Below are 21069 nucleotides of genomic sequence, written 5' to 3'. Positions count from 1 at the left end.
CTCAGCCCCCGCGCTCAGCCTTGCTCTTGCAGCGCAGTGTGAGAGCGGCGGGCCGTGAACGCAGCACACAACGCCCGTGAAGCGAGCACTGAAGGTGCCGTACATTTCCCTCATTTCAAAAGCATCGCAGTGGCTCCTTCCCTCCTCTCCAGAACCATCCGTGACCTTCCCTGCGTGCTCCTGCCTTTTCCAAAAGCAGGCGCTGCCCCCGCCTTGGACTCGCACCGATGCTCCTTTCTAAGGCCAGCGGTTTGAATTTGAAATCGAAGAATTTTAGCTACTTTTACAGGAGCATTTTCAATTCTAGTCATGTTCTCTACATTGTTTAGACCCTTTCCCAGGGTGGTGTCCTGTTCCAGTTTGATAGGTAGATAATCACACTCAAGAGCGTAGCAGCGCTCAGCTCCTCAGCAGTATCGCATAGGTGCAGTGTAAGGCAGTGCTGTGCACCCTACTTGCCAGCTTCTCACACTTGAATGGCAGCTGATACAGAGAACAAGGATGGTTTTGGTGGAAATACATTATCTGCCCGGTCAGCGTAGGGCTACCGTCCCACCAGCCCATCGGCTCCAGCCCGGGATGGTCGGTGCCTCGCTAAGGGCTTCGGAATTGGTGACTCCGGGGGCTGCAGTTCTCACCCCAGCGTATCGGCAGCAATCACAGAACGCACCGAAGGGACATTTATTTTAAAATCCAGGCTTGTTACTAGAGCTGCTCGGAGGGCCTGGTCTGCCAGCTTCCCCCAGGAGCATCAGAGCAGCAGGAACCTTTCACGCTTTCTGTATAATGTATGCACATACTAGCTAAAATTACAGATAGAGCAGCACATATTAATTATACGCATCACAAGTGTGACACAGCATTTTGATATTTGAAGGACATATTTTTTATATATATATATCTATATCTGAAAGATTTAGAACTTGCCTCATAGAAAATAACGCACATTGGTTTTGTCCAATGAAAGACTGCGAAATTCTGAATTTAATGTATAATATAACCTTTATTTTTTTTCCTCTAAACTCTTGGAAACTTACATAACAATCGTGCTTTAATTATGACACCGTTTATAGACATTTAAAATGCATCTTAATTTATAAATATTTTACATTTGGTCCATAGAACAGGTTGCAATTTACTAAATAATACTGTACTCTTTTAAACAGGCTCTGTATATATTTTTGAATATGTATATATTACATATATATTTTTATATAGAGATAGATTTGCTTGGTGTTCAGATATTTCCTTATTGCAAAAAGCATATATGATCATACAATAATCTTCTTTTCAGGGCAAGTACTACAAAAAAGATACAGCTATTCACAGTTTACACACAGTAGTTCTACAACACTATTTTGTGCTATATGATAACGTTTGTACAGCTTTTTTCTAAAGAGCAGGTCTGTCAAACATCTGTCATAATTGTTTACAATCAAACATTAAATACTGCATTTTTCTTAGAACAACATGGGACTTGATTACATTAAACAATAAAGAGAAAGTTGGAACTTTTATCCTTAGTCTAATGAAATTCACAATTATAATGCGTATGCGTCATGTATAATGTTTGTGTAGGATGTACAGGTTTCCTCTAAATCCCAAAGACTTACAGGACTTTTGCATTTCAGCTATAGCCGTTTAGGATGTAGCTTAGATCTCATAATATTTTACAATTGATCTATGTATGAAACAGTTTAGAATCTACCAAACATACTCTGAGATTTTATGATGTAGTTTGAAATACATGTGTATTATATATATATTATTTCTACAATAATGTGCTTGACATTCTGAGAATAATACCTTATTGCAAGAACATGTTTGTCACCTTCAGACAAAAACAACAAAAAACCCAACATTCACAGTTAACATGTTTTTCACGTAGTAGTTCTACATAAATTGTGCTATCTAACATTGTACGTTGCACAAAAAATTGCTGAAAAGCATGTTTCATTGCACAGTTCTGTCACAGTCATTTACAATCAAATATCAACTGCTGCATTTTCCATACTCCTTTGTGCCTGTCATATAGCTGCCAAACGAGAAATACCGTGCAGGGCCAACTGCTGTGCTCGCCACCTGCGGTGGGGGCTTTCGAGCTGTGTGGCAAAGGCAGGCTGAGCCCAAAGTGGAGACTTTTGCATTATTGAAATAGCTTTCTCTCATGCCTTCATCACCACAAATAATATGTAAATAAAACCAAAACTGTTTTCAAAGTGCTAATGATCCATATTTTTGTAATTCACTTATTAGAAACTGTTAAAGACCTTTAACAGATTAAAAATAACGGTTGTGACTTAAACCCTACTTTAGAACTCCAAGGACAAACATCAATCTTTAAGCCATCGGTTTGGTTTCTATTTTGGTGGCAACGCAATAACAGTAAAATAATAACAGCATAGTAAAAGCTCACGCTCTCTGAGCTTGAATTGCAAATAATTTGTATTTCTTTTACTCCTGGGAATCTTTAAAAGCTCTTGGATATTACTTCTCATTTTGCTAAAAAAGGTAGAAGTAATATTTTTGCCTCTAACGTCTGCGATTCATGTCGTATTGGTTCCCAAAGATACGTTCTTTTTCTAAGAAACGGTATATGTATTTTTAAAGACATTTTTGATGCTATTTGAAAGTTATCCTGAAAGGCTAAGTACAGCCAGTGTTTGCAGCTGTGCTACGCTGTACCGCCACAAATAGCCACGTGACTTAATTTGCACTCGGAATGTTTATAAAGGCTGTGTCTACTGGTAATTGAAGGAAGTCTCCTCCCCCTCAAATAGCCACAACTGGAACAAGGTTTAAGGGCAGACTTTTTCACTGGAAATCACTTGTTTACAAAATACTTCATTCTTTTGTACAAAACAATTCCAAACTTAATTTTACTCCTGCAAAGTCAGAAATAACAGTCTTGGGATTCAGCGGTAAGAAATATTGATAAACTACTAAAAATCAGCAGCACAAAACCTCAAATAGTCGTGCTAAAAGGTAGATTAAAAAGGTCTTGGCACATCAATTTACAAATTCCAAGATATGCAACTATTATTGTGAAAGGATAAAAACATTAACAGTCTGTGGATTGCCAGAGAACACAAAACACTGTCAACATCTGAGCTCGCACAATGGTTGGATCATACCCATGGCGATTCCCTTATAGTGGAGATGACCTTTTTTCTTTTTTTCTTTTTTTTTTCTTTTTTTTTTTTTGCCACTAGAGGTAGGTAATTATATTCTCAGACATAAATTTGTGGTCATATTCAACCATTTTTTTTTGTTTTTCTGGAGTAGTGTTGGTACTTTTACAATACAGAAGTTTAGATGTAGGCTTCTTTGTTTGCTGAGTTGCTCTGTTGGGCCTGGTCTGGCCCATTTTCAGGATGAGTGATGTCTTCACTCGGCTGAATCATTACTTGGATGCGCTGTTTAAAGAACAGCAACAAATGTGAGACAGGAAAAAAAAAAAATTTCTAACCATTCTTTTTTTAAAATGCAATCCTAAAATCTTCTGTCTAATTGTTAGAGCTAAGATGAAAAATTCTGTCAGTCTCCTGCAGGACCAAAAAGGCAGTAAGTCACGTGTAGTAAAACCCAGTTTCAGCTGTGTTCTGAACTTGACACCAAGGGTCGAAAGGACACATGGAGATGGTAGGTGCCATTTTACAGTAAGAACTGAGCATGCCTAGAGGCAAGAACCGAGGAGAGCCTGCCGCTGGGACAGGCCCGGAGAGACGCTGCCAGCCCACAGGTCAAGCCCAGGGGCTGCAAGTTTGCGGTGGGCAGCAGGGACTCAAGGCTGGACCTTAGAAGTGACCGCGACGTCCCCAGGGAGAAGACGGGATTAGAGGGTACTGGCTGCAGCTTCTGGGAGTTACTACATCCAAGGATACAACAGGTAAAGTAGACTTGTATTTAGCATTGTTTTATTTCTAATCCATCTTTCCTAGTCCTTTTGTGTTCCCCGTTAAGGAAGCTTATCTGCCTGGCTCCCATCCGTATCAAGGAGAGCCCGGTTGTGATCATCGAAGCCTGGGAGTGGCGTAGGCTCCTCCTAGCATCAAATGATCACTTGTCAATGCTTTAAAAAAAGACCTTAATCCACAGCAAGACTGAGCTGAGGCACTTTTACTGTGGTCTTATACAACTCTGCCCAAGGAGGAGCTGTATTTTAGAGCAACAATTCTCCATTTCCCTGTAAATGTTTCCATAAGATTAAGGGGAAGATATTCAAATCATAGGAGCTAAGAAGAAGCAGCGGAACCCCCCCCCCATACATCTTTTTGTAGATGTCTTTGGAGGATAACAGAGTCTTTTAAAATTTGTTGAAGACAAATATTTGGATCAAGATCTGAGCAATTCATCAGTTCTGCCTAAGATCATCTGTCCCTTTGCAAAGATGGCTCTGTCAGCAAATTTTAGAATATTCCAGAAGTTCTGACAAATTCATTTTGACAGTCTTTGGTTCCCAGAAGCACAGAGGACAGAGATGCATGTTTCAATACTTGCACTGAAGAAGTGTCTGTTATGCACGCAATACTACCGGCTGGAGAGGGAAAACTGAGGATGTACCGAGATTTAAATAAAATCAGGTATGGCAATGGTATGGGATTAAGCAGTGTATGGGTCAACAACCTTATTAACATCTCACACTCCTGTAGCAGCATTTCCCTGAGGACCTTAAACCAGATTTAAGCCACGCAACACCTCTCTCGTGGGAGGTGTCACCTCCTTTTAACAAACAGAATAAGGAATTGGGGAGAGGCTCGGAGCACACTGCAATGAGAAAAAGGCGTCTAATGTTCTTCATGAAGTAACTGTTGACAGAAATCCCTCAAATAAAGACTAAAGGGAAGTGCAGCATAATCATAAAATGCGTTCCAAAGATGTTAGATGCACTTGCTCTCAGCTTCAGTGGAACAAGGCAGACGGTGTAACTTAGGTGTAAAGCAGAACAGGGACTCGGATCTTTGATCACATTGCAAGGAGATGCTAAATAGGGTCAGCGCGAGCAGACTCAAAGCAGGAGTTATGTGGGTTTAGTCCTAACAGTTTGATCCCGATTCCTTACAGCATCACCTGTCTTGATACATGACAGCATGTCCTGTGTTAATAAGGACAAATTTACATATTTTGTAAACTGCTGCTTTGTTTTCTAGGTGTAAGGAACTGGGATGCAAAGTGTCTGGAACTGTCAAAGCCCAGAGATAAGGACCACATTTAACGCAGTGAATTATGTTTAACAACAGATGGTACAAACACTGCCTTGTCTTTTGTCTGGTTGGTACTTATTTTGCATTGAGCTGAAAAACATAAAAACAGCTGGGCTAAGCAAGTGAGGTCACAGAAAATATATAGTAGGGAGTAATGGCCCAACAATCTTTTATCACTGCACAGGTCTTGCAAGATGAAATCATGCTGTCAGGCTAAAGAGAGACTTACCTGTTTTAAGGAGCCTTTCAGAGTTAGAAACATATATGCCATATAGCCTGGTATCAGCACCATAGAAGACAGAGCCATGAACCAGCCAACCCCTTGGCCCCATTTTGGGAAAACGTAACTTCCCATTGTGAGTGGAGTCATTTGGACAGCACTGAAGATAAATACTCCCTGCAAAATACAGCGGAAAAGGAGATTTGGATGAGATTTCCAGAGTGATCTGTATTCAAGAGTTTTTCTGGATTGACTTGAACCTCAAGCCTGCATTTACATCCAGGCAAGGAGAAATGGGTTCCTTTGGTCCTTGGTGGTGGCCACCAGGCACTGGCTTGTAGATCAGGCCTGCAGTCAGTCTTCTGGATGGAGGTTGCAGAAAATAGGCAAACGTCAGCCCACTGCACTGACCGGTTCCCCACGAGCTTATCTCTAGTGTGGGAATGTGGAAATAATGGAACAGTAATTTTGAAACTGTGAAGTCATTTGTTTGCTTGTTTCCACTAGCTTTCTTACTGGAATAATAGTACCAGTACAGCTTTACTCTACTGGTCAGCAACAGACTCTTAGAGGCTCTGAATAAGCAATGAAGTGTTCTTTAAAGCCACACTGTGCACTGACCCCTCGAATATCATCACCTAAAAGTGCTTGGTGCAGAGGCTTTGATATTTTTGAGATCCTCTGAACAAACTCGTGATGGAAAATGAGGCCAGTCAGAATGGAATCGGTGGTTCAGTAAGCGGCTACAGATCTACGTGTATAACAGACCGTATCCTATGACATTCAAAAACCACTCTGAATTTTTCAATAACAAGAGATGAGGAGACAGCTTCCCAAGAAGCTTCTTACCAAAACTAATCATCATGTTTCGAGTTAACACTGTATTTTCACATACATAACCTGCATCTCAGATTATCCAGGTATGCTGGTACGGGGAATCCACTGGTACTAGCAGAGTCCTCAGATAACCTGCACAAAATCAGAGGGAAGGGGCTATTGGGAAAGATGGGGGTCCTGGGGAAAAAAATACCTGCATATGCATGTATACTGTACCATTGATCTGCAGCACTTGGGTTGCTTTTGTGTTGGTTTCAGACAGATGACCTGCAAACATGGTATTTTTTCCTTTGAGTTCCCAAGGGAGACTCCTATCCTGGCCTGTTTCAAATGTCTAAAACGAACTGTACCAGGGAGACCTGCTAAACTGGCCAGCAAAGCAAGCAGCTCATTGTGATCCCAGGTTTGGGCCTTGTGCAGAACATGTTCCCAGAGAGGAGAATGCAGAGAGGCAGATTTTATTAGCACATCAACACCACCTCTGAACTTGCACTGGACAAGAAATTCTGCTGAAGACTTTACAAGACAGAAGAAATCTGGTAAATTTTACATACAGTGTTGGTCATCTTCCTACTATACCATTAAAATAAACAAAATGCACTCTTTTATGCCTTCTTGAACGCTTGTTTTCAGAAAAATGAAAAGACCTCTTCACCTGGGTAGAGATGAATCAAGGAACCCTCAATATAAGCACATATCTGTGCCTCTCTTTAGTGCCCCTTTTTGCTTTTCTATGGGAAATATGGAAATATGGGAATATCAGTGAGCGAGAAGTATTGTGTCATGTGTAAACAGTGTCTACTTGATCACAGGTTTTATGTGTAGTAAATTTACATTTCTTTGCTTATTATTGCAAAATGTACTGCATGAGCTTAACTGGATAAAGTCTAGAATGAGGAAAAGACTGTACTATGGTTTCCGGTGTACAAAATCCTTGCAAGGTTTGCCAGGAAAAAACAGGAGCAACATAGTATAAACTGGGTAATATATGCCGCAGAATCCCATGAAAGAAGAACATCATCTTATAAACCTAGTCTGTTACTGGAGTAGTGCCTGTGACAGTTTACAAAATGAATGTGTTCTTGTGTATATGGAAAACTTTGGAGGGATTGCCAAATTTTATATAAGAATACAAGAAATGGAGAATACAAGAAATGGTCAAAATTTGCTTCTTACAGTTTCCTGTGTCTGCCAATGAAACTCTTGACTAGTTACCATTTCCTGAGGACTAAAACAAATCTTGAAATTGTGCAAGGCTTCTTTCTTTTGGTCACAGGCTTCCTCTAACGACACTGGGTTTTGCCTATTGCCTTCAATGGAATTGCTCAAATCCTTAAAAAAGGAATGGGGTCAGAGTTAACATGAACCTGCGGGGGTGGAAATGACAATGCTGTCGCACATAGGCCACCTCATTCACCTCCTTTAAATCATATAATAAAAGTTTGTTCCTTACTGCCACAATGATAGGAGTGAAAAACGACCAGCAGAGTTTCCACCAGATGCAGGGTCTGTATCCCACCATCTCTTGGATGTTGTCATAAAATCTATTAACACCTAAATATTGAAATAAGAAAAAGCATAGAATATATTAGATAACTGATTCAAATGAAAGCTCAGTGGTTTTGAGAGACACTGTCATAAATGAGGAGGTGTATTTGGAAGCTCTATACAGACCCCGACATAACTTTTCACTTATCTGCATAGGAAAGAAATGTGCAAACTCAGAAGCACCAAGAAGCATTTTTCTCATTCCTCCGCATCATAATTAATTAATTAGTGACAGCAAACTTATTCCCATGCAAAGGCTAAAGAAGTGTCCTGGTTTCAGCTTTGATAGAGTTAATTTTCTTCCTAGTAGCTGGTACTGTGCTGTGTTTTGGATTGATGATGACAATAATGATGATAACACACAAGTTTCAGTTGTTGCGAGGCAGCATTTACACTGAGTCAAGGACTTTTCAGCTTCTCATCCCACATCACCAGTGAGCAGGCTGGGGGGAACAAGAAGCTGGGAGGGGGCACAGCCGGGACAGCTGACCCCACCTGACTCAAGAGCTGCTCCATACCACAGGACATCATGGTCAGCATGTAAACTGGAGGGAAAGCTGCCTGAGGCCACCGCTTGGGAACTGGCTGGGCATCGGTCGGCCAGTAGCGAGCAATTGTGTTGTGCATCACTTGTTTCGTATATTCTATTATTATTATTATTAACCTTCCTTTTCTGTCCCGTTAAACTGTCTTTACCTCAACCCACAAATTTTACTTTTTTTGTCCCCCCAATTCCCTCCTGCATCCCACTGGGGTGGTGTGGGGAGTGAGCAAGCGGCTGTGTGGTGATAACTGCCTTCCGGGTTAAACCACGACAGTAAGTCTGTACCATCTGAAGGTCAGATGTGACAAATGCCCTTGGTTAATTTCAACTCCAAGTCTTATTAGTATGAGAGATTTAGAATAATAGTTTACATATTAAATTGAAAAACCACACAAAACATCCCAGAGTTAACTAGCTTGACTCTGCGTGTGTATGTGCACACCATATACATGCAGAATTGCATACGGAATCAAAGAGTAGCCCTTCTGCTGCTGCTCTTACCTCCTAGCACTCCATCATCTTCTAAAAGATACATCTATCTTACTATTTAGACCTTTGATTTCTTTGTTATTTAGCTGGTGTATTTTTCCATTTGCATTTGCTGGATTCATATTCAGTATCTCTCCTCTATAAAATACTGTTCCAGCCTCTTAAGCCCATTCAAAGACAGCAGAAAGACTCCAGTTATCTAGCTTGGACTTAATTTTGTTAAAAGCTGAAGTACCTCAGTAATCATGGGAGTAGGTTTTTGGACTAGCTAACGGAGAACTAAGCTCAATTGTACAAATACTCTGCAAGAATATGATACGTATTCATTAATCTTTATACCCAGAGCTTGCCAGTCCAGACTTCTGGATATTTTAGGCCAATTATGTTAGATAAAACTGAGCAAGAAGCCTGGCTCTCACTGGCTATGACTGCAAGATCCTAGAGTGACAGAGTAATTTCTGGAAACGAAACATTCCAAAGTCCAAAAGACCTAAGTGATGCTGAGAACAGCAGTACCTACCACCTCTGAAGATCCAGGCCTTTCCAAGGAATGGGACGGGAAAAAAAAAAAAGAGGGAGATGTCACCTATTTAGTGTTCCTGAAACGCTTAGCACCTAATGACTTCCAGTGTTATACAGGGGGTGGTTTAAAGAGGCAGAAGCACCTTCCAGAAGCCAACTTTGAGCCCTCGGTGGAAATAGTATGCATATAAACCAAGGCCAAGTTCAGTTTCACCCTCAGTGTGTGCACACACAAAAGAAAAAAAAATCAGTAAATGAAGTATCCTTACGATGTGCAAAACTTACAGGAAAAATAGAAACATATTGTTTACCGTAGCACCAGGATATCGAGATGCACTCAAAGAATACAAGGAACAAAAGACTCATTCCACTGGCAGAGTAGTAGTCAAAAAGCTTAAAAACATAGATTCCACCCTAAAACATAAAAGAAGTGTTAAAATAAATAGTAAGGACTCGAATTTCAAGACAGATTAAAATCCAAGCTAGAAAGTAACAGTGGTGAATAGGTTAGGGACATATTAATGTAAATTAATTAAAGTTAAGTAGTCTTACAACGCTTGAGGTCAATACTGACAAAAATTAGATTACTGCTAGATTTCAATTAACCAGTTTAATTTCACTTTATTCCTTTTTGTTCAATACTTTAACCATTTCCCTAAAATCGTTCCCCAGCTAGGAGACCACAGGAAGCCCTGGAGAACACCCCTGGACACCACTTCTTGGCCTGTAAGACAGACTGTAGCCATGTGCAGGTTACTGCCACCCGAACCATGAAGCAGGACAAACTGCACACACGGCGAACAGGCATTTTACTCTTGTAAGTTAAAGTCTGCTTCCTGAAGTCTGCAGATAGTGTTGACAACAGATCCCTGCCACTTCAATGGCTGGCAGTGATTCCTGGTTGGAGCAGGGGAAGGGAGAAATAAAACGGATGCTGTATGTCAGACGTTCCTCTACAGAACATACCTGAGTAATGTTGGACAGCCCTATCAGATAGGAAACAATGCATACAGCAGCAATGAAGAGTTCTCTTCGATTGCGCAATAACTTCGGAAATTCATCCACCAAAGCTGTTATGAATCCTTCCACAGTGCAGAACTGCAAGTCAAGTTAGAAATAAAATACAACGCAATGCAATACAACAGCAGGATTACATTTAGAGGAGGAGTTTTCAGTAGCACCCATCACTGGCCTACACTGCATCCGTTAAATGATAAATGAAAATTCGCATGGCTTCAGTGGAAGCAGTGCTTCTGAATATACTTGTTTCTGTCTAAAAAGATCTGTGCATGAAGGCTTCCAGCTAGAAAAACTCTCAAGATTCCAAACTATGAACTATAGCATGGGCTTTATGAACATAAAGTGCTCGTTCTTGTGATAGAAAAAGATACACATACAGCTGAAGGCTCTGACCCCTAGATCCTTCAAAACCTTACACTTCTCCTTTCTGTGATGTACTCACGTACGTGAAAGCCAATAGACACAGAAGTCTAATCAGATTGATGCTTTGGGGTGAAGGTTAAAGACACAAGATAGATTCTCATATGTAATAATCAAATAATTTTTGTATCCCCAGAAAAGTTTGTTGCTGATTATGTGGTCCTCCAAATGGAAAGCATGGCTATACTTCAGATTTTTTCTGTATTTATATATTCAAATTAAATGTTATCGTTACGATGGCTGAAATAATGAAAAACAGAAGGTATGTAAAGTACTAATTTCTAGCCGTGCAATCAGAATTTAACCAATAGTTACAGTTCCTATAAATTCTAGTGTATGAAATGTTTCACTGATAGACAGAAAATTAAGAAAGCATGACAGCCTGTAGATGTATATTCTTTTTAATAATATTAGACTACCTTCCTCAGCTGTTAGTTGCCTAGAGACAAGTTCTTTCAAGAATATTTTTGACCCAATTAATTTCACAGTAGTTTCCCCCCAGACTAAGCAATAGGTTTTAATGTCAAGCCTGAAGCTTATTGGAAACCAAAGAAATGGAAAACATGCATTTCCAGCTTCCTTGCATGTTGCAGGATGAAATGCCCTCTTGGTCTTTTTGTATTTTGGTTCACAAGCTGAAGTCAACTCGTATTTGTAAAAAATGATGGATCTTTGCTACTGAAAGACTAGTACAGTATTAAGCTAGCAATTCTTACATTTTTTTACGTGCTATGAAGACTGTGCAAATAACTGTAAGGTGCTGGCTTGACAGCTGTAACTATTTGCAAGCAGATTAACACATCTGCCTATGACTGGTCAAACATGAATGACCAAACATTTCAGCAGGCAGAAGGGACGTCCCTGAAGAAGTCCTCAAGGTATGCTTTGCAAAATAAGACAGAGTGCTTTCTTTAGTGCTTACAATATAGTTGCTATCTGTATTAAAATTATTATTGATCAATGAATGCTTTTGTTGGATACAGTCCTTTCTAGCATCTAAAGTGCTTTTTCTTGTTCTGTGTGTTTTCTTGTTCATTTTGAAATAGACAGTTTTTAAGTGATTGCATGATGTGATTATTTAATTATTTAATCTAGACGGTAACTCCGGAGAATACCTTTCTTGGATTTGCAGAACCTCTAGGTTGTGCCTTCCCATTAATTTCCAGTTGCCAGATACCATCTATAACTCTTAACTAAGGCCTGAACTAATAAAGATTTGATCCTTACCATTAGGGAGTGATTTCAGAACACAGTAAGATGCTGAATGTCCTCATGAACAAGCCTACTGCCTCCTGAATTTGCTCCTGACGTTTGTATGTTTAGAATGGAAAGTGTGCTGCAACTTTTTACTCCATGTGGTGAATTCTGAAGTTGCCTTTCAAAAATATTTGTGGCATCTAAATATTGTAAAACATATCCCAGTGTCTCCTACATTGATGAACATTGCAGAGGTATTTTTAATATTGTGATCAGTTAAGATTTCAAAGAAAGTTCCTTTTGTCTGCAGAATAAATTTTCTGCACATTTTGTATATGCTTCCAACAGTTTGTAAAAAAGCAAAAGTGTCTTAGTATCAGTTTTTTACTATTCCAGACTCCTTGTTTTTTCCTCTCCTTAGTACCTCCTATTATTTATTTGATTATTCCAGAAACCATTCCGCTCCACTAACAGCTGGCAGTGCAGAATGCACAGAGAGAGGCCAACCTTGTATCATGCAGTTGCAGAAAATTTACCTTCATCGTTAATTTTTACACGTTTTACCTGACTGTCAATTCCGAGCATAAGCAACATGGAGAAGAACAGTATTGCCCACAAAGGAGAAATTGGTAATTGTGTCACTGCTTCTGGATAAGCTAGAAATGCCAGTCCAGGGCCTGGTAGGAGAAACAGGAGAGAAAATGTCAATGTGATTGATTGGGTGTTGTAGTTATCTGCTCCTGTTGCTGTGTAGGCTTTAGGTTCACTTGAATGACTCAACCATGGGTGCAGCATCTGACCAGGGATTTCAGCCTAATCGGTGTTCACTGACCAAGAGCTCAGTGCATTTATCTTGCTTTTAAAACGAACCAACCAAAACGATGACAAAAAAAACCCCAAACAAAACCAACCAAGCAAGCAAAATACTAGATGCAGTTCAGAAGCTGCTCCTGAGAGACCCCTTTACGTAGCAAAGAGAAGGAACGTTATCCTCGGCCAGGGTTACATCTCCAGGTACCCATCAGCTTTCTCTCCCTCTCAAGTAGTTACTGATAGCTGTAATCTGCTGTGCACCAAGTCATTCAGAAGAGAAACAAAGACAGCTCAGAAATGGAGAAGGCACTTCCCAGCATTTATAGTATTCCTATTTGCTATTCCATTCCATTAACTATCTTAAAATACACATTTTAATAAACTATGTAGTTGTGAACAGCGAAACCTTTTCATCTGTGCTCCTACTAACTGCTGATGGGGGCAGAGTGCTAGAAGGAGACTATAAATTTTTACTAAAAGAAGAGGAGCTCATTTTGTTGTCATAGCATATCTGGAAGTCAGCTGATGTCAGGTTAAGAGGGAAACTTGTAGCAAACTAAGTACTCACAGAAATAAAACGAGTATGCCCAACCTAAGAGGGGGTGGGTGTGTGTGGGTATCTGAATTTTCAGTTTTCATTAAAAGTAAGTGTGTCTGTGACAACTGGTTGGACATACGTAGTTTTCAAACCAGTGAAGTTTTAACATTAGACCCCTGAATCGTCAAAGTAAACGCAATGCAGCTTTTCAAACAATTACTTGCTAGCAATACCAGATATGATCAGAATGCCTTCCAAATGGCAGCAGTAAAAGCAAAATAAACTTAAGATAAACATGTTTTTAATTTCACTCTGTTATACATTCCACCAAAATGCAGCTACAACTTTTAATATTGTTTGTTTTCTAAAGCTGCATAAAAGATCACAAAACAACATGTCCCATGGTACTAAAATAAAGCATCAGGTTCTGAGCTTGCTAGGAGAAATGGAAGCCCTTAATTAAAAGGTCAAATTTCCAAATAGCCTTTGCAATTAGTGGCCACAGGAGATCATGTGCATCTTTCAGAAGTCCATTATCTTAGGTGCCTTAAAACGTATTTAGGAGCTTACGATATAAAAATATTGTTCTGTTTGCAGATGTCATCTTTATATAGTTATATCTATGTCAAAGACATAAATCCAAGGAGCTTATTTCACACACCACTGACTTTCCAGAGCATTTTTGGATAACCGTGCATGCCATCATAATTTTTTTCTTAATTTCTTTCTATGTGTAGTTTATTGAAGGTTATTTTTAGGGCTTAAATTCTGTACTTCTCTAATGAAGGAAATATTTCATCAATGGGATATGTTTACTAGTATAGTAAGATGTATTTTGTCCACCAGTGACTTCCAACCAAGCCTTCAGTTATCAGATCCCTCCCTGTGGCCAGAACTGCTAAATGAGTGTCTGGTACACCAGCTGGGTTAGGGAAACCATCTGCTCTGCTACTTTAAGCTTTTTCATCTGGAAGAAAGACAAGCAACTGCAAACAATAGCAGAATTCTTCCATGGACATCTTACTGCCCTAAGTAAAATGACTTTGATAATAAAGGGTCCCCTAAATTTGGCTGATAGCCGTAGGTCTGACCAGGTGAGAAATGGAGCTGCCTCAAAGGGTTTAACCTCAAGAAACAGTAAAGGGAATTTTAAAACCTAACTGAATTTGAAAATGGTGGTGCCAAAACCATAATAACCACCATTGCTCCTTTCAGTTTGTTTTTAAGAATTTCAGTAGCAAGAGGCTCATAATCTGATGTCACAGCTAAGCACTGAAGCACCACACTGTGCTGCCACCTCTTGTAAAGGCATCCCCTGGAAGCTGTGTTCATCAGTAGTCACTGCGTCAGCCTGAGGTGAGTCTCTGGCTGACCACTCCGCACACCAGAGGTCTGAGAGCACGAGGCAGGCAGGCAGACCTTCTGCTCGACAGGAAATGATTTCGCTGCTGCTGCCTTGAGAGGTTGGAAACAATGCTTGCCCTTTCGCAATCAGTAACAGGGAGGTGAGGAATGTTTTGAGGGAGGGATTTTGTACAATTACATGACGCAGCTGGATACAACGTACAAATGAAAAATAACTGATGCCACTGAACAACTCAGAGAAAAATATATTGGATACCTGATGCTGCAACATCTGCAATAGGCCTCTTTGTGACATTAGCCATGAATCCAACAATGGAGAAGATGACAAAGCCAGCAAACATGCTTGTGCATGAGTTTATGCAGCACACTATGATGGAGTCCCTGAAATAAAGGTAAGGTGCTTTAAGCAGTAGGTAAAGCAATGCTACTATCCATCAGCATATTAACCTTTGTTCCTGTGAAAAGATTTCATGAGTTAGGATTCCACAGTTTGGGTTCCATTTCACTCTGGACAAGTCACACTGTCTCTCCTATTAGTGTAAATGCAGTTATACATCTCATTCCTAGTTAGATTTAACAATATTCAGATAAGAGACTACACTTTTATTTCAATGATACAGTAGACAGAAAGAATCCAGCTCCAGCTGAGACAGGAAAGTGCCATTGTAATATGTGCAGTCATCTGCTTACCTGTAAACATTATTGTGGAAAGGGTTGTAACTCCCAAGGGCAATCAGTGAACCAAGACCCAAACCATAGGAGAAGAAAATCTGTGTAGCAGCATCCAGCCAAACCTGATTGCAGGAAATAATTTTTTTTAAAATCTGTTTCTGCACTTGAAGAGCAGGTCATATGTCTGAAAGGTGAACAGTTAGTAGTGAAACTTTTGTTTACAATGGTGGAATATTTACCTCAGAGTCTGAAAGCTTACTGAAGTTGGGAGTTATATAGAATAAAATGCCTTCCTTTGCTCCAGGCAGTGTTACACCACGGAAGAACAAGATAAGCAGCATAACATAGGGATAAGTAGCAGAGAAATATACCACCTGATGTGAAGAAACAAGACATTGTAAGTGTCGAAGGAAGAATGATCTGTGCTTATTAACACTTCAGAAAATATTTGCTCCCTAAAAATACTGTAGCAGCAATTGAGGCTGACTTTTAAAACTGAAGCAGTTATCCATGGAAAAGCTTGGTGTGGAAACGGGAGTGCCCACTGCAGAGTTCCCTAAACACCATGTCTACAAGGCAGGTGGCTGTTGGGGATTTTCCTGAAGGTGGAATATAGTGGACTAGGATATTTTTGCACAAGGGGCTCATGCTTTTCTTTTTTTGTATTCAAGAAGGGGAGCTCCCAAAAGCACAAGGTTCATGGCACCAGTACCCTGCTTGTAGAACAACATCTGTTAGTTTATTTCTCCATCTCTCAGACACCTGGTCATGTATTTTTCACACTCTCTCCTCATCTGTGTAATGATATACAGGGTCCTACTCTCTTGCCTTTTCAAAAGCCCTCGAAAAAAAGACACTATCAAGTCAGATTCCAAAGAAACAAAGCCAGCCCTCCTTTTGCCACCTTCTCTGCAGACAGGAGAACTGAAATGGTTTGGTCTGAGCTCAGCTAGGTTGTGTTCAACATGCAGCTTGAAGTGGGGGTCACAGTTACAACCCTCTTGTCAAAAGTTAACAATTCATTCTTTCAGTGTGAAAAAAACCCTAGTCCTCTACAGCAGACCTGAGGTCTTACAACCCAAGCCTTCAGTTGCCACCAAGCCTGATGGCTGCAGCTTTTCGCTTCCCTAAGATTTCTCCCTCTCTCCAATGTGGCAGGAAAAGGTATATGCCAATGTTGGATGCTGCTGCTCTCATTCCTGGAGAAAGGTCTGTCAATAATATAATTTCTGCTAGTTTGTTAGTAAATTCCATTTTGCACTCAGAAACCAGCCAGACTCCAAGAAGTACAGCATGCAAGTGTGACTGTGGAAAGAACCACCTGCGGCTTTCATTCAGTACAAGGAAAGGAGGGGGTAGCTCTTCCATGAAGTACAGCTTCAACACTTACATATCTGAGCCCAGCAAGAGCTGTGCAATAAATGCATGCTTCTCACCGAAGCCAAAACACTGCATCCTCTCTCTGTCGCTATCCAGACTAGCTAGAATATTCATCCCAGGGACAAGCAGACATATTTTTAGGTCACTTTATACCTGGCAAAGCCAAGAAGTCTATTAAGTGAACATATCATCTAAGACTGTGGTCAGATCTAGCTACACAGCAGTCAGCCCTTTGAAAAACACGGCGCTGTATCAATTCAAGAAAGATAGAAATTAAGTACTTCACAGAGCTTTTCCAGCAAAACTATCCCCAGTGCTTCTTACCTCAAGAATTTTCAGAATATTTGAGTAAAATGGGAATTTTTAATTGAAAAGTATTCACAGTACTTTTTAATCTTACCTTTCCAGTCCAGCCTACCCCCTTCCAGATACAAAAATACACCAGAATCCAGGCAATTGCTAGAGTAATTGCTAGCGGCCATCGGATTTGCCCTGGTTTTTCCAATCCATCAGTCATCTGGTGCATGTTGCGTCTAGAATAAGCCAAGAGAATGGTGTATTTGGCAACTAATTCAGAAGATAGCATATGAATGATAACAAGTTGATCCTTGCATATGCATAGGAATGATATAGAGAAAAATTATCAGCTTACTCCCAGAATTCGACCACAGCACTTGTCATGTTGGTGGTGTTTGCTAAGGTATAATTGGAGAAGCAGTGGTCAGTGTTCCATGGGTTCTCACAGTGTTTCCAAGGAAGAGTCTATTTAAGAAAGAGAGAGAAACCTATACAGTAAAATACTTTAAAAGTAAGCATTACCTTAGATATATCTCTCTCTACTAGAAATGACAGTTGAGTGGAGAACTAATAGACTTTGAGTTCTGCACTGCACTGATATCCCTGGGGTGCATGTCTGCCACATAAGTTATTTAACTTCATATCAACTGTGTGAATCAGATGTGAAAATATTTCTTCCTTTCTTTAATATATCAGCCCAAATGCTTTGGAATCTGATACGCCTCTCAGCATGTGAGAATATATTGAGCGCTACAAGAAACAAGGGCAGCAGAAAGGACCTCCTGGAGGTCTTGTTACTTCTTGTTGCACTAGAGGTAATAAAGGTGTGATGGTTATTGATCAGAGATTTCCATTTTCCCCTCACATCAGGGGACAATTAGAAAAGTGTAAACCTTCTATTTTCTACATGAGTTTTCTACATGTGTTCATTACATTAAGTTATCTTTCAAGAAGTTCTGAGAAGCAGAGGTTGTTTCAACATGATATCCATTAGAACAAATCTCATTTAGATACAACTCAAATATTCTTCTGATGGCCAATCTTGGAAAATCCTCTCACAGAAAATGTTGGATCAGGATACTGCATATTTTACATACAAGGATAAGAGGCTTCAAGGGAAGTCAATATTCATCTAATATGGGCCAGTGCACCACTTCCAGGCTGACTGACCTTTCACATCAATAACATACCTCACGATAACAAAAAAAGAAATGGTCATGTCACTCCCAGATATTAATTAATGCAAAGCTGTTCAAGGGGCAATTCTTGAAAGCCCAGAAAAAGCAAGCATAAACAAAATTTTTGGAAGAGAGAATTGAACAATAATGCATTAATTACTGAGACTTATGTAAGAATGCTTCCTCAGATGGCCAAAACCCACAAATCAGACATCAGACGTACTCAGCCGATGAATCACCCTTGAGGGGGGGAAAATGCAGCTAAAAATAAAGTTAGAAGGAAAGAAAACAAACAAAAATAGCAACAATGAATGGAAGTTCAGAGCTAATCAAGTCACGGACCTTCCATTCCATGGAGATTTATTTAATAAACCCCTCCACTATTGAAACATATTGCAATGATACTATTTCCCCAAGAACTAACATTTGTGTGGCTGCTGTAGAAGAAAAAAAATAATCAGTTATACACTAGAATTTTTCTCAGGGGACTGCAGGCTCAAAGGCAAAGGGGTACTAGTACTGTTGTTAGCGTTGCCAGGGCGAGGAGTCTGAAGCCTGAGCATGACTTGCTAAGCAAAGAAGCAAGCAGGCATGCTTGCAATTAAAGGGCAGAGACAATTAATAAGTGAAACTAAAAGGGTGCAGATGAAAGAGCTGTGGCTTTAAAGATTAAGATGAGGAAATTTAAACAAATCGTTAACAAAGAGAAGCCTGTGGCTGCAAAATAACCTATGACTGTTTTGCCACTGGCATTCCTGGAACGGAATATTTTCCTCACAGTTTTCTATTGTACATTAAGGAATGTAGAGAAATTTCTTGTGGAGAAAAAAATTTTAAAAACACGTTTTTACCAAATAGTTTTCCTTTAGTAAGGAATGGCTTACCCTACTAATTTATATGCATTTTGTGTCAAACTCACATCTTTACAGTGAGACAGATTAATCAACCATCTATATGTCACTTTGCTTTACATCCAACAAACAATTCCAACCCCCCCCACCCCACCCCCCAACACACACACTTACAGTGGTAAAGGAATTATACAGGTAGTATATGGCCCATGAAATAATCACAATGTAGTAAATATTTAGCCAAAAGGAAAGGACTGCAGCAGCTAGTCCCACACCTGTAAAAAAAAAAATAAAAAGAATCAAAAGAAGGTAACCTTTAGTAACATTTGTACAAGTGTCAAATGAAGAGCTGCAGTTCAGAAGGACAAATACAACATAGGGGGCAGATACCATTTACTAAATTTTGTAGAAGCTAAGTGAAAATTTTAGAAGTACCATTATAAAGAGGTCATTAATTTGGGTGATAGTTCAGTCATCCATAAATTTAATCTCAGTGTCCCGTTCTCTGTGTGTTGCAATAAGGAGTGACATTTGCCGCTGCTGAGATTTTACAGGCATTTTTTACTCCTAGAGAAAAGAGCTGTATCAGCTTATTCTCTGAAACAGGAGTCCCACAGAAACTTCTGGCAGATGCATGCAAATTGAGTATGGGTCATTAAGACCGGCTAGCTGTTTAGTACACTGATCAAAATGCTGGATGCTTAGTATAATGCTATTACATCACCTCAGACTAAAGGAATGTCAGGGGTTCCACAATGAGGATGCCTTGTCTTTTACCCCACATGGAGATGTCAGGGGTATTTTAAAATATTCAAGCTGGTGGCAGTTGCCACATGACGTTAAACGGGAGGAAGTGCTCAAAATAATAAGTATAATGCAAAGCAAAGCCTATACTTCACATTGTGCCCCCTACCAACAGCAGTGACCCAAGCAAAGTGAAAATACTTACTTGTGAGAAATATTATTGTCTCTCTGGGTTTTCCCACACAAAATTTTCTAGAACAAAATTACTCTAAACACACTTCTAGCTCACCCTATGCTGTCAGTTCCACTGTGTGAAGTAATTTATAACTCAGTGCGTAACTTGGTCCTCTGCTATTCCAGAAGTCAGCTCAGGAGCTCTTAAGTGTCACAGAATTTGGGACTAGAGGGTGAAAAGCACCATTTGTAAGGTTTGTAGGTCTACACAGAACCTAAATTAAAACCTTTAGGTTCTAGCAACGAGAAACTTCACACTAGCTAAAAATTTAAGTGTGGAATGAGCCTGTCCTAAGGAATTCAGCATGAAATGGCCATATTTGAAGTGTCTGGCTTTTGATTTTCAATAAAGAACAACAGGAGATACAAACGTCTGTGCCCTCAACTAGAAACAATGTTTAGCAAATTGCTGTGAACAGAGTTCCATACTTGCTCAGACAAATATTGCTAGATTTAATATGCTATTTTGAACTGTCTTTACATGTTCCTAACAAAACATAAAAGTTTTTTAAGTTCAGAAATAAGTTTGTTGAGATTTTAATGCTCAAGTCTCGCTACTTTTAATGGGGAATGAATAATACCCTAGCGTGTTTCGAGATTGTCAGTTACACCTCAGAAAAAGAGGGGGTTTTGTAGAAAATTATGGTTTAAGTAAAAATATGAAGGCATAAAGAAACACCCTTGCCCTGTCACTTTGTGCAACTTCTACAACTTGGAAACAAATGGAAAGTAATCTCATTTCATACTGTACCTTTGAACATTGGAGCAAGCTTCCACACTCCGAGGCCTCCTATAGATGTATACTGACCAAGGGAACACTCCAAAAGAAACAGTGGCACTCCAGCAAAAATTAAAGTAAGGAAATAGGGAATCAGGAATGCACCTAATAAGAATTAAAAAAAAAGTTTGTTACAGTGGTGAGGAACAGAGGTGAGTTTCCACTGTTTCCGTCCCTATTGTATATGAAAACAAACCCACATTTTTTTCCTCCTAAGT

At 39.8% G+C, this 21069-nt stretch overlaps 1 protein-coding gene across 2 annotated transcripts in view; it reads right to left on the bottom strand.

Moving 5' to 3' along the window:
• Window positions 1–983: 983 nt before the first annotated feature.
• The window catches only part of SLC6A1 (solute carrier family 6 member 1), a 61147-nt gene continuing 41061 nt past the window's right edge, over window positions 984–21069 (bottom strand). For both annotated transcript variants that reach the window (XM_055709521.1, XM_055709522.1), the window contains exons 3-15: window positions 20825–20956; window positions 19270–19370; window positions 17422–17531; window positions 17170–17302; window positions 15629–15763; window positions 15408–15511; window positions 14974–15098; window positions 12566–12678; window positions 10331–10462; window positions 9676–9778; window positions 7715–7815; window positions 5434–5601; window positions 984–3416 (exon numbers count right to left, since the gene is read on the bottom strand). In XM_055709521.1, the coding sequence (XP_055565496.1) occupies window positions 3312–3416; window positions 5434–5601; window positions 7715–7815; window positions 9676–9778; window positions 10331–10462; window positions 12566–12678; window positions 14974–15098; window positions 15408–15511; window positions 15629–15763; window positions 17170–17302; window positions 17422–17531; window positions 19270–19370; window positions 20825–20956 (1562 nt within the window). In that variant the 3' untranslated portion in view covers window positions 984–3311. The remainder of the gene's footprint in view (window positions 3417–5433; window positions 5602–7714; window positions 7816–9675; window positions 9779–10330; window positions 10463–12565; window positions 12679–14973; window positions 15099–15407; window positions 15512–15628; window positions 15764–17169; window positions 17303–17421; window positions 17532–19269; window positions 19371–20824; window positions 20957–21069) is intronic.

This window comes from Falco cherrug, chromosome 4, assembly GCF_023634085.1.
Source record: "Falco cherrug isolate bFalChe1 chromosome 4, bFalChe1.pri, whole genome shotgun sequence".
NCBI classification, from domain to species: Eukaryota; Metazoa; Chordata; class Aves; order Falconiformes; family Falconidae; genus Falco; species Falco cherrug.
This window is presented reverse-complemented; position numbering and strand designations above follow the sequence as displayed.